Source organism: Aethalodelphis obliquidens, unplaced genomic scaffold, assembly GCF_003676395.1.
Source record: "Aethalodelphis obliquidens isolate GAN/ISIS:26980383/991018 unplaced genomic scaffold, ASM367639v1 scaffold2, whole genome shotgun sequence".
Taxonomy (NCBI): domain Eukaryota; kingdom Metazoa; phylum Chordata; class Mammalia; order Artiodactyla; family Delphinidae; genus Aethalodelphis; species Aethalodelphis obliquidens.
Genome location: NW_020837946.1, coordinates 94,347,002 through 94,372,171, shown reverse-complemented (window position 1 = coordinate 94,372,171; position 25,170 = coordinate 94,347,002). Strand labels below are relative to the sequence as shown.

General features: G+C 46.7%; 1 protein-coding gene across 4 annotated transcripts in view; it reads left to right on the top strand.

Moving 5' to 3' along the window:
* The window catches only part of MGAT5 (alpha-1,6-mannosylglycoprotein 6-beta-N-acetylglucosaminyltransferase), a 366,943-nt gene that overhangs the window by 292,457 nt on the left and 49,316 nt on the right, over positions 1-25,170 (top strand). For all 4 annotated transcript variants that reach the window (XM_027077962.1, XM_027132531.1, XM_027132535.1 and 1 more), the window contains exon 13: positions 24,362-24,511. In XM_027077962.1, coding sequence (XP_026933763.1) covers positions 24,362-24,511 — 150 coding nt within the window. The remainder of the gene's footprint in view (positions 1-24,361; positions 24,512-25,170) is intronic.

The window sequence follows — 25,170 nt, the reverse complement described above, 5'->3', positions numbered from 1 at the left end:
CTGTTGATGGTTTCCTTTGCTGTGCAGAAGCTTTTCAGAGTGTGTAGTCCCACTTGTTCATTTTTCCTTTTGTCACTTTTGCTTTTGGTGTCAAACTCAAGAAATCATCGCCAAGACCAATGTCGAGCTTACCGCCCATGTTTTCTTCTAGGAGTTTTATGATTTCATTTGTTATGTTCAAGTCTTTATTCAATTTTGAGTTAATTTTTATGTATGGTGTAAGAAAATAGTCCAGTTTCATTCTTTTGCATGTGGTTGTCCAATCTTCCCATCACCATTTATTCAAGAGACTCCTTTTCCAGTTGTATATTCTTGGCTCCTTTGTCATAAGTTAATTAACCATATATACATGGATTTATTTCTGGGCTCTCTATTCTGTTCCATTAATCTCCATGTCTGTTTTTAGACCAGTACCATACCGCTTTAATTATTAAAGCTTTGTAATGTAATTTGAAATCAAGAAGTGTGATACCTCCAGCTTTGCTCTTTCTCAAAATTGCTTTGGCTAATTGGGGTCTTTTATGGTTCCATACAAATTTTAGGACTATTTGTTCTATATCTGTGGAAAAGGCCATTTAAATTTTGATAGAGATTGCATTGAATCTGTAGATTGCTTCAGGTAGTATGGACATTTTAACAATATTCTCCCAATCCATGAGCATGGAATATCTTTCAGTTTCTTTGTGTCTTCTTCAGTTTCTTTCATTAATGTCTTGTCATTTTCAATATACAGGTCTTTCACCTCCTTGCTTAAATTCATTCCTAAGTGTTTTATTCTTTTTGATGCAATTGTAAATGGCATTATTTTCTTGATTTCTCTTTCTGATAGTTCATTATTAGTGTATAGAAGCGTAACAGATTTTCGTGTATTGATTTTGTATCCTGCAACTTTACTGAATTTGTTTATTAGTTCACAAAGCCTAAAATATTCATCTGGCCCTTTAAGAAAAAAGTTGTGAACCCCTGACTCAAATGCCAGCTCTTCCCCAGTCTCTTGCCTTTTTAGCTGTCCCTTTAGGGAGCCACTGCTTCTAGTCCTACCCTTTCCCACTGTCCTTGAGGGCTTGCCTATAGCCTGGCGTTAAAGTAAATGTGTTGAATGTAACTGGGTCAGTTTTTCAAGGGTTCTTTGTTCACTTGTTTAATCCTGGCCAATCCTCTGGTGTGTAAGACCCCAAGCTCCTAGAATCTTCTAAAGCACAAAATGTTTGTAAAATCAAATCTCAGCTTTTAAAAAAAATTAATGGGTTAATAACTATCTGATTTCTACAAATACAAATTTATTTTAAATTCCTCAATTTACTTTTGGGGCCACCATTACCTTTTTGAAGTTGTATGCACGAGCCCTTGTGCTATATCATGATATCTATATTCCCAAGACATCTCCAACTGCGAAGTCACACACTAAAAATAACAGAACTTAGGAGAAAAATAGGGTCAGACCAGTCCACTTCAAATCTAAACACTCTGAACCACAGCCATTATAAAAAATAACACTCCTAATAAAAATTGCAACAGAGTTGAAAAAGACACATTTAGAACCTAAAACGTAAATACTATAATAACTACCTAACTTTACCTTTACAGTATGCTTGTGCCGGAGGGGAGGTTAGGATGATTTGAGGCTACTTCCATTTCATGGAAGCTCGGTAAGGTGCACAGTGATGGAAGAGACCCCACGGGAGCACTTCCCAGACAGAGCCCATGGCCGCCGCCCTGAGCCAGGAGGGAGAACAGGTGTGGTGCGCAGTCCTCTGTCCCTCTGTGGCTTATTGCATGCAGTTGAGTGAGTTTCTTTTGCATTCAGCTGCTGTTAGTGATTCTACAGAATATTAATGTGCCGGGAAAAAAATCGCGTATGTGCCAAAGCCACTAAAGTGGTCTGTTCACGTCCTTCCCTAGTTTCCCCCCATGTAGGAGCTTATTAATATTGAAGAAACGTGCATTTTAGCAGAACTGACTGTACTTCCTCCTTTAGACTCTCTCACTTCTTACCTTTCTCCAAATAATGTTACATATTAAACAGCAGTATAGGCAGGAGAATCTGAATCCCAATAACTGGCCAAAAACACAAGTGGATATCAAATGAACATTAAAAATTGCAGGTCAGCATTTATGTCAAGACAGCGTGTATATATTGCAGTATATATTAAATGCAAAGAGAATGAAGAATAAAAGGGTGACTGGAAGGTTATTAAGTACCTAGTCCTTCCTGTGCCATTTAAAGCCCCTCACTTCCGGCTCCCAACTAGAGAAATTCTCAGCTGCTGATTGAGTGGCATGTTCAGTTCAGATGGGCTCCATCATGTGCAAATGTACATCCAACAAACTGGGAATGGAGGACAATATTGTTTTTTATGCCACCAAAATTTGAGGTGGTGAGGTAAGCCTCAAAGACCAAGTTCTAGACATACGTCTATAATTTTTTTAAAGACACATATAAGGTTGGGTATTTATAAATATATATCAACACATGTATAGGGCATGACAATAAGAAAATGAAAAACCCTTAACAATATAACACTAGAGAAAGATAACAAACCCACTGGAGTTGAGGAATATTGAGCAGTCTCAGGAGGAAGAAGAAATACAGAAAATTAGACTTTGATAAATGTTGTGAAAAGAAAGATAAATCTAGCATTTTTTGCTCAGGGCATATAAAATGAGGTCATATTGGTCCTAGTAGAGAAAATATGGAGCAGCTCAGCAGAAGCTGTGCTAAGCGACAGCAGTCTTGTGGAAGGTGAGATAAGGTGTAAGTAGCACCTTGTTCACCAGCCAGAATCACATCACAGTAAACACTGGGAACATTTTAGTATGCTGGCAGAAATCCTCAAAAGGGTGTCAGAGCCAAAAACTGATGCACAGTATAATAATGGGTTATTTCTGTTTGTTTGTTTTTTTTAATGTTTGAGTTGACCAAATTCGTTTTTTTTTTAATAAATTTATTTTATTTATTTTTGGCTGTGTTGGGTCTTCGTTGCTGCGTGTGGGCTTTCTCTAATTGTGGCAAGAGGGGGCTGCTCTTCGTTGTGGTGCATGGGCTCCTCATTGCGGTGGCTTCTCTTGTTGAGGCGCACGGGCTTCAGTAGTTGTGGCGTGCGGGCTTCAGTAGTTGTGGCTCACAGCCTCTAGAGCGCAGGCTCAGTAGTTGTGGCTCATGGGCTCTAGAGCTCAGGCTCAGTAGTTGTGGCACACGGGCTTAGTTGTTCTGCGGCATATGGGATCTTCCCGGACCAGGGCTCAAACCCATGTCCCCTGCACTGGCAGGCGGATTCTTAACCACTGCACCACCGGGGAAGCCCAATAACGGGTTATTTCTAAGTGTCCAGAATTAGCTTGTGGCCGGACTATAGAGAGACAGTTAAGTGTCAGGGTATGAGCAGCTGTCAAAGGTAAAATGTGAAATGTTTGAACAAGCCATTGATGGAAAATGAGAAAGGGAAGAGTGACCTCAGCGGTGTTAGAAATGCCATTCAAATGAGTAACTGCATAGATAAAATGTTGGCTTTAAAGTTCCCCCAGGTTGGAGTGTTGCGATGGGTGGGTGTATTAACTAAATTTGGAACTGCATTCAAATGTGAATATTAGATTATACACACACCAAAAATAAATAATTTCTCAAACAAATTAAGGGTTTTGTTTTTCTCTGATTTAAGTAAGACAGGCAACTTAGGGCTGTTTTAGTGGCCTATCATCTGGGATCCAGGCTGTTTTTGTCCTTCTACTCAGCTATCTTAGTAATGGCATCTGTCCTCAAAGTTACCTCTTGATCCAGTATGGGTACTGGAGCTCCAGCCATTAGGTCTTCAACCCACTTAGGATGCAAGAGGGAAGGATAGAAAGGGTACATCTCTGGTGAGGCAGCCCTCTTTAAAGAGTTCTCTTGAAAGTTGTACCCAGTCTTGACCTACCCCCAGTTGCTAAGGAGACTGGAAAACGTGACCTTTTATCTGGAACTATTGCTGCCCTCAATAAAAGTGGAGTTCTGTTCATAAGCAGGAAGAATGTAACCACCAGCTCTTTCTGCCACAGAGGAGATATGTGCTGAGCTACTCTTTGTATTAAATGAAGGGTAGGGAGGATGCCCAGAAAATATGCCTGTGTGGGACATCTCCAGATAAACAAAAGTTGGGGTAAAGATAAAAATAAAGAACAAAAAAATGTTATCACAGTAGGAGTATGTCAAAGACCACTTGGCCAGATAAAAGATATGTATGTTATACTCTCTTTACTAAATAAGCTGGCACAGACACTACCTTTCATAGAGCCATGGTGAAGAGCTTTTTTCCAATCCTGATTCTGCCATGTCATTTACTAGATGACCTTAGACAGCTGTCTTGATCTCTCTAAGCCTCAGTTTGTTCATCTGTAAGGTGGCAGCAGCAGTCCCTCCCTCCTAAGGTGGTCGTGAGGATTAACTGAAAAGCTGCATAAAAAGTCCCAGTACAGGCAGAGCCCAGCACACGGGGCACCACGCCCACGAACGTGGCTGCTAGAAGTCCCGTTCAGCTGAGAACAGAGCAGCTGGCAGGCTCTTGTCACCTCATGCTGGAGGGCGAGGAGGTATCACACTCATCCTGACCCAGTCCTGAGCAACTCGGAGGAGTTGTTTGGTGAAAGAGAATGAGAAGGGGCAGGAGTATTGGGAGGAAGGAGCCCTCTCATAGCCACAGAGAGTTGAGTATTCAGTGTGTACCCGAGAGCTTCAAAGCCAGAAGAAAAACTATGTCTATGAATGGAAGACTGTGCCTGCAAACCCCCAAGGGAAAATGACTGATTAGGTGATTGTTGAGGAATCAGGATACTTCCCATATGTACAATGAATTCTGTGATTACCGCAATCCCAGTGATGAGAAATTAGGAAACACAAAAATCATTACCTTGACCTCATGGGGGTCAGAGCCTTGGATTTTGGAAGGATGCACAAAAGATGAAAAAAAGAGAGGCAAAGAACTAAAATTTTAGTAAGTTTAGAGGAGTCTAAACCTCAAAAGTTGCCACCTCTTCCCCCAAAAGTCAAGGACAGCAGAAAAGAGTGTTTGAACACTTCAGAGTGTTTCAAAGCTTTTCTCAAAATAAAATATAGTGACTCATGTGTAGTTACCATGGAAAATCTCTAATAAAAGAACACTATAATGAGCCCCCATGTACCCCTCACCCAGCTTCACCAGTTAATCAACTCATGGCCAGTCACATTTCATCTTTATCCCCCATCCCCAGATTATTTTGAAGCAAATCCAAGACATCTTCTTTTTTATTTATTTTTTTTTTGGCGGTATGCGGGCCTCTCACTGTTGTGGCCTCTCCTGTTGTGGAGCACAGGCTCCGGACGCGCAGGCCCAGCGGCCATGGCTCACGGGCCCAGCCGCTCCGCGGCATGTGGAATCTTCCCAGACCAGGGCACGAACCTGTGTCCCCCGCATCGGCAGGCGGACTCTCAACCACTGCGCCACCAGGGAAGCCCCAAGACATCTTCTTATTTCATCCCTAAGTATTTCAGTGTGTACTTCCAAAATATAAGGATGCAAAACAATTTAACCACAATACCATTATTGCACCTAAAAATAATTACTAGTGAGTTCTTAACCTTGAATACACAGTGTGCAGATTTCTTAGATGAGTCTCATAATTTTTTCATTTTATTCAGTCAGGATGCAAATAAGATCCTCACATTGTGATTGGGAACGTTCCTCAACTCTCTTTTAATGGAAGTTTATTTGTTGAAGAAACCAGGTTATTTATCCTGCAGAGTTTCCCACAGTCTGAATTTTACTAATCGCATACCTAGTGTGATTTGCCGTCTTTCTCTCCCTACTTTATTTTCTGAAATTGGTAGATAAGATACTCCAGTTTGATCAAATTCAGGTTTGACTTTTTGCGAGGCTACTTTGGAGGTGTGGTTGGGGGTTACCATCAGGAGGTACAGAAGTCTGGTTATCTTGCTTTTCTAGATGTTCTCAGCCATTAAAAATCATTGCCTAGATCCATTAGTTAGTTCATCGGTGCTTGTAGTGGTGATATTCTAATTAAGTGTCTTTACAAACTCAATTTAAATATAGTGGATGTTTTTCAGTCTGTCGAAGTTATTCCTACTGATATTATATTGACTTTTAAAATTAGCCGATTTAAATTTCATAAATGCTAAGTTTGGGAACATCTGGAAACTCATCTAAGGAAAGAGGCCTGGATAGCATCTGCACTCAGCTGGCCCCGTCTGCCTTTTCCAGATTCGCTCCTCTTTTAAAGGAAAGCTTTCTCACTTTACGGTTTTTAAGTGGAGTTAAGCCTCAGCCCCTCTGCTGTCTCCATATGCTTTACCAGCTGAACTTTCAGACCTAGCAGCTCGACAGGTTCCCTGGTGATTGTTTTTCCTAGAGACCCAGAGGCCCACAATGGTGCACATATGGTATCTAATGGTGAGTAACTGAGTTAATGGTGTGTGAAGGTGACCTGAATAAATATGAAATGAGAACTAATGTGGAATATGGCAGGCTGCTCCTATAATAAATTTGGAATATTTCTGTTTTTGCATAAGTGGGTATTAGGAAACTCTCTTGTAGAGAAGCTATGTAGCCCTGAGCTCAGAAATTCTGTCAAGGACACAGGAGAGCAAATGCCTTCTCTTCTGAACCTTCTTAATGAGGACACTCGCTTTCCCTTTTTCACATCCTGTTGGAATTTGGGAGATCACGTCATTCTCCTTTTACACTTCCTCTTTCTAAACTGAGAACTGCAAATGACCAAGACAGATGACGCGCTGGTGTGGTTTATCAGTTTATTTCCAACCCTTCCTTCTAGGAAAAACGGATGCCAGTAGAATTTGACATGCCCACTTTATTTTGCTGTGGGCCAGTAGTTATTTGCAAGCATCTGTTTAGGGCTGGTTTGCTACCTGGCTTTCAGTTTGCTTTTGATGGTTACAGCCATGTCAATGAAAAAAAATTTGAGCATGACCCCCCCCCCCCCGCAAATCTACGGATATTAATTTATTGATAAACATGAACAATACTATAATAATGTTACGTACATTCTAAAAACCTTGAAAACTACAAACAAATGTTTTCTCATTTTTTTCTTACATACCCTGGATCTCCTTGTGCATCCCACTTTGGGGTGCACTTGAGCAGTTAGGTTAGGCACTGTGTGAGGTTCCAGTGAAGCAGTGGTACCCTCCGGACAAACCACACACCAAAAGCAAAATTCAACTTCACCTCATTTGTAAAATCAGGAAATACAGAAAGAACTGATTTTCGTTATTTTCAACATAAAAGTTTCTATTGTTTTCAGAAGTGAAATTTTATTTTGAATCACATGGCAGGGCCCCATATCCATTTCAGAGGTGGGACTTCTCGAAGGACTTGAATCTGACTCTAATTCCACTAGTATCTGCATGAAAGAGTGTGACTATCACCAAGGATAAAAAGTTAAGTCATGCTAAGTATTCTAGCATATGAAAACTCAATCACACACCCCCCTCCCAAATAATCTAGCATAGTGGTCACTGATTTTTGCTAAAATAGTCAATGCAGAGTTCCTTTTTTTTTAATTTTTATTTTATAGTTGATTAACAATGTTGTGTTAGTTTCAGGTGTACAGCAAAGTACAGCAAAGTGATTCAGTTATACATATACGTGTATCTATTCTTTTTCCAATTCTTTTCCCATTTAGGTTATTACAGAATATTGAGTGGAGTTCCCTGTGCTATGCAGTAGGTCCTTGTCAGTAAATTATTTGGGGGCCAGGTCTCTCCTGAAGTGGGCCACTTCCCATCTCTCTACACGGTGTGTTTTGCTGGATAAACATCTCTTATTTGGTATCGGTTTTGCCAGTTCTCAGACTTGTGCTTCTCTTTTTCCTGTTTCAAACCCCAGAGGTCTTTGCTTTTTGGACTCCTGACTGTTTTCATTTAGCAGATATCTACTGAGCAACTTCTGACGGTGTTGGTCTACACTGGTGCTCAGAGACATATAGGGCTAGCTCCTTGCCTTCCCCGGAAACTGGGAATCAAGTTGGGGACGTAGACACACCATGCCCTCAAGCACTGTTTAAGGAGGTGGGACACAATATAGGGGAAAGGATGAGGGTCTGTGGGCTGGGAGACACAGTAAGTACCAGGAGAGTGGGGGCGGCAGGTAGTGCCATTAGTGATCTGCTTGAGGAAAGTGTCAAAAAGAAGGTACCATTTGAGTGCGTCTGAGCCATGGGCTCAGGATGGAAGAAAGGCTTGATAAGGTTGAGAAGTCCTAAGAAAAATCCCAACCCTCGCACGGCTCTCTGCTGTTTGAGTCACTTGTCCACATCATCTCACGTAACTTTTTTGGGCCTCTCTGGAAGGGCAGGTTATCACCAGAAGAATCCAGGTTCAAGTGGGTGAAACCACTTGCCCAGGAGCACACAGCTGGTAAATGGTAGGGCCCAGGCTGAAACCCAGGCCTCCTGACCCCGGCTCTCTCACCCTTTTCCCCGTGCCTCCCTAGGGCAGGTCATGGTGAGCGTTGGTTTGGGGGCAGAGCTTCAGAACTCGCATGGTGCCTGGGAAATGTGTGAAGGGTCGAGGAAGAGGTGTGGACTGAGTGGGAGGGAGGAGGGTACACAGAGCATGAAGGAGAGTTTCCAAAGTGATGGACAAGCTTGAGACCTCAGCTTCACATTCCCAGTGTATTTTAATTGTTTCTGTTTTCAAACTCTTCTAAATTGGACACTTTAGCTGTTTTTCTTTTCTAAATGTATTTATTTGCAGCATTTTAGATTCAAATGTGTGTGATTAGGCTGATCCCTTTTATTTTGCTAACTTCATGTTTTCAGAAAGTCAGGAATGAAGGGAAGAAATTTCAAGAGACGTGATTTATTTCAAGGAGAGGGAAGAAGGGTATTTTTAGCTTCCCTCTTAAAATCGGTCCTTTACTTAAACACCAATGGTTAGCTGTCCTTCGAAGGGAACGTTCTCTGCTGTGCCAAAATCAGAATCTTAATCTGGACTTCCCTGGTGGCGCAGTGGTTAAGAATCCGCCTGCCAATCAATGCAGGGGACACGAGTTCGAGCCCTGGTCTGGTAAGATCCCACATGCCGCCGAGCAACTAAGCCCGTGTGCCACAACTACTGAGCCTGTGCTCTAGAGCCTCGAGTCACAGCTACTGAAGTCCACGTGCCACAACTACTGAAGCCCGCGCACCTAGAGCTCGTGCTTCGCAACGAGAGAAGCCACCACAACGAGAAGCCCGCGCACCGCAGTGAAGGGTAGCCCCCGCTCGCTGCAACTAGAGAGAGCCCGTGCGCAACAACAAAGACCAAACGCAGCCATACATACATACATACCTTTATTTATTTATTTAAAAAAAACAAACAAACTTCCTCAGTAAGCGCAGACAGATTATGCCTGGCATTGGGAAGGTGGTTGTTGGTTTGATTGGAGCAGGGCAAAGAAAGAGCCCGAGAGAGGAGAGTCCTGTGTTTTAAATGGCCTGGTTTATCACATGTCAGGTCCCAGCCTTTACAACAAAGATGCGTTGACACTTGCTGTTCAGAGGGGAGAGATTATGCACATTATTACCAAAGGACACATCCATCATCATGAAGTCGTGGGTATTAATGTATATGGCACTGGGCTGAGTGCCTCGGAGAGGAAACTTAACAAGCACAGCCCTTATGCGGTAGAGCTGAAGCCTGGAAATTCAAAACAGCGATGGAAGGGATCCCCTCAGTCAGGGGCCCAGCATTGAGGACAACAGACCCGTTGGTGAGTGAAGGATCTGTTCTATTCCACAGGGGGACCTTGCACCCTCCAAGGTCAGCGGTGGGCCCTGTCTCTGCCGGGACGAAGCGCTGGGAGTTATTTCAGAGGCCTGCAGAGAGTGGGGTGCGTGACTGTGTGTGCGTGTGTGTCGGATAATGTGGTGGGAATTATGACCCCATCACGTAATAATAAAAAAGTCCCATTTGTTTCTCCGGATGCTCCTGTGAGATAACAGGGCAGGTTTACGCCTCCCTTATTTTATGGGCAAGAAAACTGAAGCTTGGCTACTGGCCCAAAGGTCCCACAAGAAGTTACAGAGTTGCATAAAAATCCAGATTGCTTCATTCTTGACCCCAAAGTGCCTACTAAATTTTACACAAATGTGGATGGGTCCCCAAAAGGGGCCAAATAACTTCAGATCAGTGCGGGGGCTCTTCACAGGCAATTACCAATTCCCTCCTCTCCGTACTCTGCGTGATGAAGCAGGGCTGGAACGGGTGGCCCAAGTCTGCCATCCATTCTGGGAGATGGGGCTTATGCCGAGTGCCAACTGCTGGTAAGAGCCCCCAAGCGTAAGGATCTTCAAAAAGCCCTCAGCCTTTTTGCAGCAGTGCCGTTCACCCAACAGGTAACCGGTCCAACGGTGAAAGAGCTTGTTGGCACATTAAATTATATCTTATTCGGAGATGTCTCCCTCCTGTGCAGACTTTGCAGTCAAGATCTGGGACAGCACCAGCGGGCACATTTGTGACCTGCCTAATCTGTTTGGCTTCCCCATTATTCCCAAAGAGGTGCTTTTGATTATTCATTAAGGCTCCAAAGAGAAGAATACCTCCAATTACTACCGTAGAATCAAATCGTTTTATTAATTCTCCAGTAATCAGTGAAACACTAAAGGAAACTTGCCTTCAGTCCCAGACTGTGTGTTGCTGTTTCTCTACAACACGGTGGCCTGGTCTTGTGGTTTTTGTAATTCAGAATTAAATGAATGGAGCCAGTCTTGCAGCTCCCCCGACCTGCCCCCCATGTTTGCAAGGTCCAAGGAGAAGCAGGTGTGTATTCAGGGTAGCCTAAATCGTGTCCTTGTGAGATTCAGCAAATGCAAGCTTCCCTTCTCATTCCAATCTGGGAGAGGCTAGCAGGAAAGTGAGGCACGTGGGAAACCATCCCTGTTTAGAACGAAGGATGGAGGTGTGCACTGTCCCGTAGATCTGGCTCATATGCAGTTTCTCTTCCTGGTTTCCCAACAAAATAGGGCTGTCTCTGTTTATCCCGCCTCCCAGATTTCTACATGGTCACTGCATTGAAATGTACCCTTCAGGGCGGCCAAATGTGATTTTGGAGACAGGTGTTATCCTTTTTTTTTTTTTTCCTGGCTGTAAGGAAATTACATGTGGAAAAGTTAGAAACTGCAGGAAAGCAATTCCCTTTCATCCTGCATGCATCCAGGTTAGGTGTGTGTTCCGCCAGCCACCTCGTGTGTGCCTATTCGTACATCTTGCTTCATGTGAGAGAAACTGTTTGAAATTAATAAAAAGTGTTCCTGGATAAACTATGAGTAAAGATAGATGGACAGATACAGCTGCACTGTCCAGTAACATGACTATACGAAAAGCCCTGATTTTGGTGGAGTCAGAGACAGATCCATAGAAGCTGACACTTGAAAACAGGAAATGTCGTGTTGGTTTTCGTTACTGAGAGAGACCAAAAGAGAGACATTTTTCCCCTTCTTGTAGAAAAAAAAATACATTAAGTGATTAAAAAATATTAATCTAACACTTTTTGGTTTCCATGCAGTCATGTTTTTGTTCCTTATTGACATGATTGTGTAGATTCTATATACAAAGTTCAGGAAAGAAAATATTCACAGTCTGTGTTTCTTTTCTGTTATTATCACTTATTTTGTTTTGTGGTTATTGCTGAAAATAATCTTTGATCCAAAGGAGCGGGTGTTAACGAATGATCCCCTACAGCCGTCAGGTGGCCCAGGTACACCTCGGGTTTTCAGCTGGAGACCAGCCTCGGTCTGATTCTTTGGGGGAGGGGGAGGGGGAGAGCGAGTTATTGGAGAGGTGACCCCACCTGGAGACAAGGGGTCTGCCTTTTGGAACCCCTGACAGTTAGTCACTGCCCTCTTCAGTAGAGGGCCGCTCTCTGGAAAGGTGTCAGATGTGAGATTAACGATTAGTGGTAAACATCCAGGGCCGGTGAGCTGGTGGGAAAGGGGACCTGAGTGGCTGTCAGCAGCCACTACGCCTCCTTTCGTTTGTAGACGAATGGCTGTTGCCCTTGGGAGAGCAGAGAGGCAGTGCTTTCAGTCATAAATTTAAACATATTGCAACTCTTGAGCTCAAAGGACCTTCAAATCATCGGGCCCCTCATTTTACGAGGGAGGAATTTGAAGTTGCAGAAGATAAAGTAGGTTGTCCATGCTTCTCTGGGTCGTTCCAGAAGGACTAAAGCTTGTACCCGGATGTGTCGCCTCACAACACTTCACTCTGAATAGCCTTGCACAGCCTCACCCAAGACTTCTCACTGGGTAACTTGAGAAATTCACAAGGGAGAAGTCCAGGCGGCAGGGAGGAAGGTCACGCGTGGCGTTTGCAGTTGTCAGCTACCGCAGGGTGAAAGTGTGGTTGATGAGGACGCTTTCCCTGCCTGGACTTTGGCAAAGTGAGAGAACACTGAGGGAAAATGTTTGCCCACCTCCTTTTTCTCTTGACTCACCGACCCACCACCCTACCTCTTCCCTCTATCTGCACTTCCCCTGCTCAGAAGCGCTTTGCCCTGTGCCTCTTGCCTTTCTGTGTTCCTGCCATCTGATAAAGGGAGGGAAGAGAGTGATCTTGAGTCCTCTGGCCGTGGCCTTGCCACCAGTGTGCTTGGTGGAATGACAGTGTGAGCCTTCCTCACCGTTCCGTGTCCCCATCTGTAGCACAAGGCCCTCTACCACACACTTCTTGCAGGCATCAGTTTCCAAAGTTCAGTCGTCCGCACCAAATCGTGACTTCTGTTATATCCGTACCCCACCTGGGCTAATTAACTGAATATTTTATTTTGCTATTATTATTTTTACTTTTTTAATAAATTTATTTTATTTATTTTTGGCTGCGTTGGGTCTTCGTTGCTGCGCACGGGCTTTCTCTAGGTGCGGCGAGCGGGGGCTACTCTTCGTTGCGGTGCGCGGGCTTCTCATGGCGGTGGCTTCTCTTGTTGCAGAGCACGGGCTCTAGGCACGCGGGCTCAGTAGTTGTGGCTCATGGGCGCTAGAGTGTGGGCTTCAGTAGTTATGGCGCACGGGCTTAGTTGCTCCGCGGCATGTTGCTCCTCCCTGGCCAGGGCTCGAACCCGTGTCACCGGCATTGGCAGGCAGATTCTTAACCACTGCGCCACCAGGAAAGCCCTAACTGAATATTTTAAATGAACTCACTTTTAAAATAATTACTTTAGCTTTGTCCTAAGTGATTATTGTCTATGAAATCACGTGGATATGTTACTTAGGTGTTTCTAAACCACATATAAATAGATTTACAGCTGTTAAACATTTTTATCCATATTTCACCTAAAATCACCTTATATATGTAACCATTAAGTTGAAAGCGTGGGACCCCGTAAAATACAAGCAAGAAAAACTCTTCTCCCTTGAACTGTACTGTCTTTTCTGCCCCTCGGATCCAATTTTGGCAGGTCCTTGCAACTCTCAAATAATCAAAATCCTTTCTGTTTTAGTCCCAAGAACAATCCCAAGTGCAGTAATGGAAGTATCCACTTTAGTTTAATACTTGAAACTCTGAACATCATTTCAAGTTAAGCTCCTTCCCTCCTGCCTCTAAGTGCAGCTTCGCCTGGGAAGCCTGAAGGGGAGGTGGCAGGTGTGGCATCTTTGTTTCCCCAACTTGTAGGGCACCTTCTTACCCTCCCCACCGTCCTCCCACCTCCCAAACCAGCTGCTATTTCTCCCAACAGGTACAGTGGGTAGAGGGCCGATGTGGGGAGAGGGCAGGTGAGCTCTTACTGGCACCATCCAGTATGAATGCTACCTAGTCCCAGCAGGTGTCTGATGCTGGACCTTCTCTCTGGCAGGACTACTGTGGGTCCTTGGGGTCCCCCTCTTCCCACAGATCACTCATCAACAGTAATACGTTCCCTTATCACAGGCGATGCCACCTCAGACTGGTCGAGTGGCTTCCTCTTGGTACCAGTTTCTAGTAGCCCACACTCCCCGTGGCCCCTTGCACACACAGATCCCTTCCCAGTAGGACTTAGTCGGGTGCCCTTCTGTGGGGTCCACACCTGCACCAAGAGAAACCGGCATCCATTCCTTTGAGAAATTCTAGGAGCTCAGGGAGATGCCAGAGCAGGCCCTGCTCACGACTCCTCCTTCAGGGCATCCTGTTGACCCCGGTCTCCACCCATGAGGCGTTGCAGGGCTCGGGTCTGGCACTGATCTGTGTGCCTCAGAAATTCCTGGGAGTGCACGTGAAGCTCCGCAAGTGGTCCCCTGGAGGCCCTTCTTACCTGGTTAGGTAGCAGAGGGGAACAGCCCCCGGCTTCCCCCAGGACGGCCTCCCTCCTTCCCTCTTGGGGTGTGGGGACGTGGGCTGGCTGCTCACTTGGGGGGCACTTGGTACCCATGTTTGATTGCTGGCCTCTGGGGCCTTGGTATAAGGGGCGAAGCAAGCCCATATGCACACTGTCCCACCTTCCACGGCTGTCCTGCTGCTGTGCCGAGGTGGTGCCCAGCCCCAGTGCTCCAGAAGCCTTCCCTGGAGACGCACAGGACACTCCTGCACAGCGGCCAGGTTGCCTTTGCCATCAGACAGCATCCGATTGCAGGGCGCGGGCCAAAGCCCATCAGAATATCATCTCCTCCACTTTTTCAGGAGTGGATGAGTCTCTCAGGTCAAGTCCGTTCCATCCACAAGTCACTGACCCTGTGGAGGTTCTATAGAAAATGCAGCTTCCGATTTCCAGGCAACCTCTTGGTTTTCTAACCTTCCATCGTGACAGCTCTCTCTTTGTCACGGGACAGTCTGTTTCTGTGATTACTGCCCAGACAGACCGATTAGCGGAGCTCCTGAAAGAGCCTGGTTACACATTTAGGCCGCAGTGGTCTGTTTTCAACCTTTCAGCCTGTTTTCTGAGCACAATCGCATAGTCGGGGGGGCTTTGTGGCTTTCAGGCTGGAGCAGAGTGAGGGGTAACATTATCCCTAAGCGACTGCGTCTGCGTTGGTGAGGAGACCAGCCAGCTTTACAATTTGAAGACCTCCTGCCCGTCTCAAAGCAGAAAGGAGGTCGTGTCAAAGGGCTTCTTGTTTTTACAAACTGGCTGGCACATCCCCAGGGCCCTTTAAAAGGCATTCGTTAAGTAGCGGGAAGCTCCAGTGCTAAGGCAGAGAGATCCCGGAGACCTGAAAGTGCTGGGACCGGGGAAGCACACTAATTAAACAGCTGGTTCTGAGGGCAGGGTCTGGAGGGGGGCCGCTGGGCAGTGACTCGAAGGCTCTAGCCGTCCCCGGACTCATCACTAGGTTGTCCCATTTGATGGCCCAGGGCAGTATTAGCCCTCTGTGTTTTAAACTAAGAGTATATATTTAAACAGTTTTTACATACATGTCATTATTCCCGTTTCTAGCTCAGCACAGATAGTCAGTGTCTAATAGAACTGGGAAGCGGTATTATCCCCTGTTTGTACATCCTTCAAGTTGCAGAAACAGGGCTGGTGGCTCTTTCCGCATTACTCATGTATTTAGCCTCAGAAATCTCCCAGTTCCTTTCTTTAGGCCAGAGACCAAAATCTTCACCTGACCAGACAGTGGAGAATAATGAGTCAAGGGCTCTTGAAGATTCTTTCCTTTTCACTCACTCTTTTCTTTTGTCCTCCATCCCAAACACAAAGGTAGGTAGGCTCTAGAACCACTCCTTTCATCATTGAGGGCAGCCTTACCTACGAATAACTATTCACCCACTGCTCTAGATGAGTTGTAATTTATACCAGGTGAGGTCCAGTCAAGAATAAGTGTCTATTGAAAATAGATAACCAACAAGGACCTACTGTACAGCACAGGGACCTCTGCTCAGTATTCTGTAATAACCTGCATGGGAAAGGAATTTGAAAAAGAATAGATACATGTATATGTATAACGGAATCACTTTGCTGTACACCTGAAACTAACACAACATTGTAAATCAACTGTAGTCCAATATAAAATAAAAAATCTGCTAAGAAAAAGTAAATGTGGAGCCCAATACAGCAAAAAGAAGCAGAGTCCCTCCTTTTTATTGCCCGTGGGCCCATAGCTGGACTGCCGGCCAGGCTGGAGACGAGAGCAAGTTTCCTCTTGTTATTATTCCCCCTGTAATTATTGAGCACCATCTTGTGTCCTAGTGAGTTAAGGATTTGGGGGGAGAAGGAGTGAGGGGTGGGTAGGCTTTAAGAATCTTAGCTTCCTGGAGTCTTGCAGAGCCCTACGAGGCCTGAGTGGGACAGAGCAAGGACCCACACACACCCACCTTAACCTTGGGAGGCTACTTGAAATAAATGAGCCAGGGACTGCAAAGACTTGAAATTATTGTGTAATGTAAATTGTTTCTGCTTCACTGCTGAAATTCACAGAGATTTGCTTTTAGAACTTGACTTCTAATCTTGGAATAAAAGCATTTTTCATCTTTGTTGAATTTTCGACTTCAGGAGCGGGCAGGTGAGGTAGTTTTTTTTTTTTTTGCGGTACGCGGGCATCTCACTGTTGTGGCCTCTCCCGTTGCGGAGCACAGGCTCTGGACCCACAGGCTCAGCGGCCATGGCTCACGGGCCCAGCCGTTCCGCAGCATGTGGGATCTTCCCGGACCGGGGCACGAACCCGTGTCCCCTGCATCGGCAGGCGGACTCTCAACCACTGCGCCACCAGGGAAGCCCGAGGTAGTTTCTTTTTGTCCCTCTCCTGCTCCCTCCCTTTCTTTGACCTCACAACTCAAGAGAGAACCTTATACTTGGTAGCTATGTTGAAAGGAAGATGAATCAACCATGAAATATATCTTTTAAGGTTTGCAACTCTCTGATTTATTTTGTTTTGATTCAAATACATCCTTAGGTAAAGTCACGGACCTTAAGCTCATTTGCTGGGAGCAGGTTTTTATGTGGAAGAACTTGGCTCCTGAAACAGGGTGGGAAGGTGGGCGAGACTACAGTAGGTGGGAGGAGATGGGCCATGCCCGAGACATCTTTTCCTGTAAATGCCTTGTTGTTCGTGCGCCCTCTTAAGTCTCCTTCATGCAGCCAGTGTGGGCTTACCGAGCACCTGCTCTGTGCCAGGTCTCTGCAGTCACAGAACCTACGATGTCCTGACCTTCAGAAGTTCACAGTCCCATTGCGTGGACACATAGAGTGACAGCGCAGCCCAAAGGGGCCAAGCAGGAAGATACCAAGGCTACACAGGAGGTGGTAGCTGACTTCCCCTGGGTGAGCTCAGGAACGCCGACTTGTAAAGGATGAGGGGGAAGGAGTCCATTCAGGAGAGAAAAGGAAGGAGGAAAGAAGGGCGTCTCAGGGGAAGACGATGCAATGGCAGGCCAGACACATGCGAGAGAGCAGGAGATGTTCGGGAATATGGAGTTAAGTTGTAGGGGGACCTTAAGCAAAGGAGGAGAGGGCATGGCCGGAGGTGAAGCTGGAGAGCCTGTAGCAGCCCATGGTTGTGAAGATCCTCGTGTGTGCAGTTGGGGAAGTGGTCTCTCATTGCCATGAGGAGCCTTTGAAAACTTTTATAGAGGGGAACTAAATCTTCAGTTTTGGAAACTGTGGCACTGGGGACGGTGGATTGAAGGACCGAGATCCTAGAAATAGTGTCTTAGCCCAGAGCTTCTAGAAAGGGGGACTGAGACAAAGATTGATATATTACTACTTGTTGGGGAAGGAGGTGCAAGCCCAGGGCTGTAAGGATGAAGGGAAGGGGCCAGGTGAAGTACCAGATGGATCCAGGCTGGCTCCTGCTGCACCAGAAGCCACACAGACACAGCAGCACGGGCGCTGGGCACTCTGGACCCCCTGGAAGGTTTGCAAGGAGGGACTGACTCTACCTTGGCATAGTCTGTAGAGGAGAGAAAAGAGGCTCCCTCCTGTTTCCTTCTCTTTGGCACTGGTTCCCGTCACTGGCGTCCCATACATCTGGGGTGCTGTTTGGGGATGGAGATCCCCCCCCCCAACCATACCCCTCAACCCTGGGGTAACTTCTTCCCAGTCTGACAGCAGAGGGGAGCCTGGCTTGTGTGAGCACCAGCTGAGAAAGAGAAAGAAAAGCAGGCAGGCCGAGGAATCTGAGAAGGCTCGTAAGGGCCGTCACCATTCAGACAGGAAGCTCCGCTCAGAGAGGAGGACAGCAGTCCAAGCAGGAGTGGGTGGATGCCAGAGTGAATGGAGGAGGCCGGAGTAGAGAAAGATGTCCAAGATCTTCATTCTGTAGAGTCAGCAAGCCCAGCCCCAGCCTTTCGGGGAGAAACATCACAGCAATCAGTAAGGGCTTCCATGGCTAGTGTGGGGTGAGGCATACTCTACGGCCTGTGGTTTCCTAAGGAAAATATATGATTCATCATTGTAGATTCATTCATAAAGTCCTGGAATAAGCCAATTCCTGTATTTGCCAGGGAAGGAGAGGAAGCTACTATAAAAATGGTTAAAAATCCATGATGCTCAAAATAAAGAATCTGGTCACAAGTGTACTTGTCAGGATTCTTTCTGCTGAAACGGCAGAAGCCCAGCTTTCCTAGCTTAGGACTGGGGGACTCTCAGAACCCAGGGAAGGGCAGGCATGCCCTGGGCAGAGATGTCACTGGAACAGTGGACCAATACCCTGCTGGGACATGCACCCTCTCACACGTGACTTTCTCTTTGTGACGACTTCCTTTTTCTCTGTCTGGAGCCTGACCTTCATGCACCAGGACTGATGCTGGCTTCAGCAGCCTGGTTTCCAGCTCACTGCTGTGGCTCTGGAGAGCGATTGGCCCTTCACACCCATTCAGCCCTTCCTGGGAAGGACGCCCACTGGCTTAGCACTTACCAGGTGCTCTCCATGGACCAACTAACTCTGTGCAGGGCAGCAGAATTATTATTTTTTAAATGGGAGGCCACAAGGTGCCATGTGGATGAGGGGAAAGAGGGTCCAGGAGAAGGGATGTGCATATCTGCCATGGGGAGCAAGGGTGCTGATGGGGAGAAAAGTACATAAGGTCCACTGCAACCCAAAGCTCAGAACGCTACCATTCGCCAGAGAGCCTTCCTGTACCCCTGATTCACCAGCTGGAAAAGAAAAGGGCTCCAGATTGTGCGGTTCTGCCTTCTACCTCTCCCCCCTGCTAAGGACGCACGCGAGTGTTGCTTTAGATTGAATTGTTTTCCTAAAGCTCTCGATTCAAGCTCTGAATATCTTACGACCGGTTCTACAAACAGAGCTGCCGCCAGCTACACACTGAAAGCCCTGCTCGTTGGCCTCAGCATGCTCTCTCCTTTTCCTTAGCATCTTCCCATCCCCTGCCTCCTAATGAGTTTAGGTAGATTGAAATTTTAATCCGTTTGATTGGTTGTATTTAATGGGAATTTAAATTGAACTGAAGACCGAGAGCACTGAGGGGCTGCAGGCTGCTAGCTGGGACCTTCTGGAGGCACACCTCACCCCCAAGACAGGGGTGGTGGCATGCCGCGACGTGGTGAGTCCCTGCAAGCCCTTTTGGACTGTGTCTCAACAAATTTGTAGGTGATGCGGTTTATGGTGGAGACGATTTTCTCTGACCTTGGTCTGTTAAGTCAGAGGAGGAAAGCTTTCTGGAGAGTGGTATTGGTCCAGTTCTTGGATCAGTGGGACCCCCAGTTCCGGGCTGTCACCTTGACCGTGGGCCTGGATGTCCAAAATCAGGAGGGGAGTGGTCCCTGTTGCACACACACCCCTCCCACTGGGGGCCTTCCCGTGGGTGGGGAAAGGCAGGCCAGGACCATGATTAATTTACAAAACTGCAGCGCCTTCTCTTTCTTTTTTTTTTTTCTTAATTTTTATTTTATATTGGAGTATAGTTGATTCACAGTGTTGTGATAGTTTCAGGTGTACAGCCAAGTGATTCAGCTATACATATACATATATCTATTCTTTTTTCAGATTCTTTTCCCGTATAGGTTATTATAGAATACCGAGTAGAGTTTCCTGTGCTATATAGTAGGTCCTCGTGTATAGTAGGTCTATTTTATATACAGTAGTGTGTATATGTTAATCCCAAACTCCTAATTTATCCTTATTTCTTAAACACAAAAGATAGCATTTTCCATTGAGGAGAGACAGAGATCCTTTGAACCTCTTTTTGGCAAAAACTAGGTCCTCCAGTGAGATGGCAGTGGTGCAAGCTTTGGTGTCATACCGACTGGTTTCTGTTCTTTCTTGGTTGCATGTATTTTAATTTTTATATTTCAGTTGTGAAATATATCAAATATGCCCACCACCCAGATGTGTAGATGTTGATATTGTCCAATTGTTTTCTTAAGAGAAAAATGATATTGTTCAAATATCATGAAAGCGCCAGCCGCCTCCCCAGACCCTCCCTTCCCTTCTCAGTGATCAATAGCTGGAAATTGTATCTGTCATCCCCATGCATATTTTTGTAGTTAACTCCAAATGCCCATATGTAAAAATATTGTTGATATGCCTAACATGGACTACTACTGCTTTGCATGGTTAAAAAATGGCATCGAGCCATACAGATTCTTTTGCAATCCGTCCCAGCACTGCTGCTCACTTGTAGAAACCATGGACTAGTTGCTCAACTTTTTGAGCTGCAGGCAGATTGTTAAGATGCTGGTTGTGTTCATCCTGACGCAGTCCAGGTGATCAAGGATCAAAGCCTGGAGAGGAGGAGACAATTGGATATTACAGAGGCAGAATCAGCAGGGCTCTGTGACTAATTTGATGTGTGGAATGCCAAGTGTGATTCTGGTACCTGGCTAGGAGACGAATGCCAATCACTGAGATCGGGAGCCTGGGGGTAGGGTTTCTGGTCTAGGAAAGTAAGGCACTGAATGACCTGTTAAGGCGTGGAAGTGTCCGTGGCAACCCAGGAGGGGAGGTTCAGGAGGCAGTTGGACTTTGTGAAATTCAGGCAGTGGTTTGGAGCTGGCGATGCCTCTTTGGGTTCCCTTCTCATCCGGTGAGCATTCACTTTGGGAAGGAAGGGGGCGGCTCCTCCCTGGAATCACCCTGGGGAATCACCCTGGCCAGGTTTCTTCAGAATTCTGACAAGTGGCAACAAGAGACCTGAGGTGGAATCACTTCATTGTCATGTCATCTTGAAAGGTTAGGGTTATATCTGAACCATTTCTTTTTCCCTCTAATAGCCTGTTGTGATTTCCTCCTTCATGAAATTACAGAAATCCTCTCTGAATGGAATTTCTGCTTTCAGACTTTACCGTGCCTTCTTGTTAATAAGTTCATAGACTTTACCAGCCTTGGCATAGACTTCTTTCTCTTCGCCTGAACTTGCCCCCTTGTTAAACTTCAAGGAGCCCCAGCCTTTTCTGGGATGGATGGCAGGACATGCGTCTTCCCAGGCATTTGGTGTGGGAATCCTAACCTCGAGTTTGTCTGCCGTGAGCATTCATCTCCAGGTTAGGACCTGGGTGATCGTTCACTGTTCTCCCTTGTCGCTCACTGCGGACCCGGTTCAGGGGCTATTGGTCCATCCTGACTAGTTAGCAGCTGGTTTTTCACAGGGAAATGTCTCTATTTGCTTTATTAAAGAAAAGATGCCTGCCCCCAGCCTCGTCCCTGCCGAAAGCCCTGAATGACATCCTGACAGGCCTCCCTTTAGATGGGAGGGATCCAGCCAGAGGGGCCCAGACAGAAGAGTGTGTGTGTGTGGGGGGGGGGGAGTTTGGGCAGCTGGTATTATTCTAAGGGTCCAGACAGACTCTCGGGCTGATGGGGTGGGACCCAGAAGCACCTCTGGGCCCTGCTTTTCTCCCTTCTGTCTCTCTGCTTTCTTTTCTCACTCTCTCCTCTCTTCCTCTCCCTTCATCCTCCTCCTCTTACCTTTCTTTCCATCCCCTCTTCTAACTCTCTCCTCCCCCTCCCTCCCCCCTCATCAGTCTGTCTCCCCCTCCCCATCGCTCTCCCTCCTCCTCTTCTTTCCCCCTCCTCTTTCCCCTCCCCTCCTCTTTCCCCCTCCCCTCCTCTTCCCCCTCCCCTCCTCTCCCCCTCCCCTCCTCTTTCCCCCTCCCCTCCTCTTTCCCCTCCCCTCCTCTTTCCCCCTCCCCTCCTTTCCCCCTCCCCTCCTCTCCCCCTCCCCTCCTTTCCCCCTCCCCTCCTCTCCCCCTCCCCTCCTTTCCCCCTCCCCTCCTCTCCCCCTCCCCTCCTCTTTCCCCCTCCCCTCCTCTTTCCCCCTCCCCTCCTCTTTCCCCCTCCCCTCCTCTTTCCCCCTCCCCTCCTCTCCCCTTCCCTTCCTCTTTCCCCTCCCCTTTCCCCCTCCCCCTCCTCTTTCCCCCTCCCCCTTTCTCTCTCCTCCTCCCCCTTGCCCTCCCTCTCTCCCTCCCCCCTCCTTTTCCCCTCCTCCCTCCCCACCCCTGCTCTCTTTCTATCACACTCACGGGGGAATGTCTAGGTCGCAGTCACTCCAGGTCCCTCTTATTACCCATTATGCATCTTTGTCTCCCTCTCCTCCTTTCAGCTCTTACCTGGTTCTCTTCTCGCCCTCACCCCCAAGACTGTCATCTGACTTCCCCAGAACTTGCATCTGGTCCATAACTGCCCGGACTCCAACACCGCATGACCTTTTTGCTCCACAACCCCAGCCGTCTGTCAGTCATCTCTCTGTGAGCAGGACTCTGAGCTCCTGAGAGAGGGTCTGACCAGCACAGCTCATTGTCCTGAGCCCGGCCACTCTGTCCCAGGCTGCTGGCCAGCCTGGGGATGGGTTCCCCTCAGGTCAGACACACCCTGGGCCGGTCAGGAGTGGCAGGGGGGTGGGCAGGGTTACAGAAACCCTTGCCTACCTACCAGGGGCTGGGGTGGAGGTAGAGCCCCTGGGAAAGGGGGTTTGTGGGCTCAGGAGTAATCAGGTCCCTCTAGCACAAAAACTGTGTCATAGACCCCCTCACTGCTGTGAGTTAACTCACAGCAGGAAGATGATCCTCAATTTGGCTCAAGCTGAATGGGAGTCATGGTTTATAAACTGTTCCTAGTCACCTCTGCACGAATGGAAGGGTATACATCTCTGAGGTAATGAACCTAGCATCTTCCAGCCACGCCGAACGTGGCATGAAATTAGACTTTGATTCGGAATGTTCATTTTATTCACACAGTAGGGTGCAGGGGTGGACTTCATTGCTTGCAAACAAAACAGAATCTTTCAGTGCATAAAATGGAGAATGTGGACTGTACTGTTTTTCCAGTCGTGAAGACTTCGGTTACAGGATTTGAAACGTGTATCCCCCAAAGTTGAGTGCTTTGTAGTATTCTCACCTGCGAGATGTAGGCAGACGGTAGACCCTGAACCGGGCTCAGGATGCCTGGAGCTGTCCTAGCAGGTCAGAGCGAGGGCCCCGCACCCCAGGGGTGTTGCTGACCCTCCTCTCTTCAGAGCCCATCATGTGCTCTGTGGCTGCTGATGCCACACCCCCGTGTCCCTTGCGGTCTTAAGTCACAAAACCGGCGATTATTACACTTTCCTGGAGTGTGTGAAAACAGGCTTCAAATGGGAAGAACCCTGTCCCACTTTTATACAACTGGAAAACATTACAGCACTTGAATCTTTCAAATGTCCAGGAAAAAAACCCCAAAAGACAACCCACAAAATCCAGCTTGTGTGACTTAGTCACACGGAAACATGAAGAGGAAGGGAAAGGGAGTTTGCTTCCTACTTGCAGGTGGTTTTGATTTAGAAGATGTGCCTCGAAATTCAGTTCCTACCAACACAGAGGAGAGGTTTTGTTTTGCTTCTAAGAAAAGTAAAACTACTCTTGAATGTTTCAGGGCTCATCAAAGTTTCCATTTAACATTTTTTCCACTTTTGTCTACCTGGATATTCTCATCATCTCTGCATCTGCTGAGTCAATCAGTGTATATTGTGGGAAACTCTCATCCCCCCATGATCCGAATTAGGTGGGATCCAGTTCTGACAACATGAGTTAATCATCACTAGAAATACTGGCAAGAGCTGGGGATGTTTGCGTTCCTCGGGGACAGTTTAGCGTCTCCAGATAAATATTCCAATCCAGCTGACTGCCTTCTCTGAGCTCTCCTTCCCCAAACTTACTCCCCCACAAGGAGGACAAGCCAAAAGCAAAGTGTTGGGTCCCCGGTAATTTACAAGGCTAGGACAGTACTTCAAAACAATTGGTCTTGAGCCATCGTTACTATTCAGTAGTATGTCGCTATAGGATACGTTTCTTCTTGCAGAATTGTACAGTATCCCCGTGACTGTTTTTACCCTCAAAATCCAGTCAGATTACTTTTGAAAGAAGTTTTAGGAATGGGGTTGCCAAATTCATGCAATCTCCACGTTAAGAGCTCCTGCCTCTGTGGCCTCCAGCTATGAGGCAGGTTTTTATGAGAACGAAAAAAGAAATACCTTCTCCTTGTGTCCCCTCTTTAGAATAAGAAGCTCTACTTGGACATCATTCACACATACATGGAAGTGCATGCGACTGTTTACGGCTCCAGCACAAAGAACATTCCCAGTTACGTGAAAAACCACGGGATCCTCAGTGGACGGGACTTGCAGTTTCTTCTCCGAGAAACCAAGGTAAGTTTTTTGTAGTTTTGTAAAAATGCATCAGTATTGTTGTGCGGAGGTTTGTTTCTCTTGCCATTGCAAATGGGATCAGAATCTTCGGTGCTTTCTTTTCAGTGGTACCATTGATCTTCAGGTCATTGCTGGGCAGTGGTTTTAGACTAGCTGTAGCTTAAAAGTTAGCAAATTGTGAAAAAACTTATTTACTGAGGACCTGCTTTGTGCCAAGAAGCATCAGGTGAGGGGCTGGGGACATGGAGGCAAACAGGAAAAGTAGGGTATCAGACGTTCTCAGAGAGCAGCAGCTTTCCCAGCAAGCCTGGGGCCACTTAACTCCTGCACCTCTCCAATCCCCCCTGTTCAAGGAACCCGTCCCCCAACTAGCTTTTCATCACACCTGCTTGTTCAAAATATTTGTACTGGACACTGGAGAAGTTCAGACAAGGGAAGAGTCCTCGGGGGCTCAGGGAGCAAGGATGGCATTGTGAGAGCTGTGAGAGGTGAAGGATGTGGGTGTGCATGCACCTGGCATTTGGCACAGACGGCAGTGAGTCAGGTGGTAGAGGTGGAGATGACACACCCAGGAGAGCCAAGAGACCAATCCAGCGAGTCTGTGTGTCGGGAAATAGTGGAAGATAAAATTTGATGAGGGGCTGAGGGTCTGAATGTCA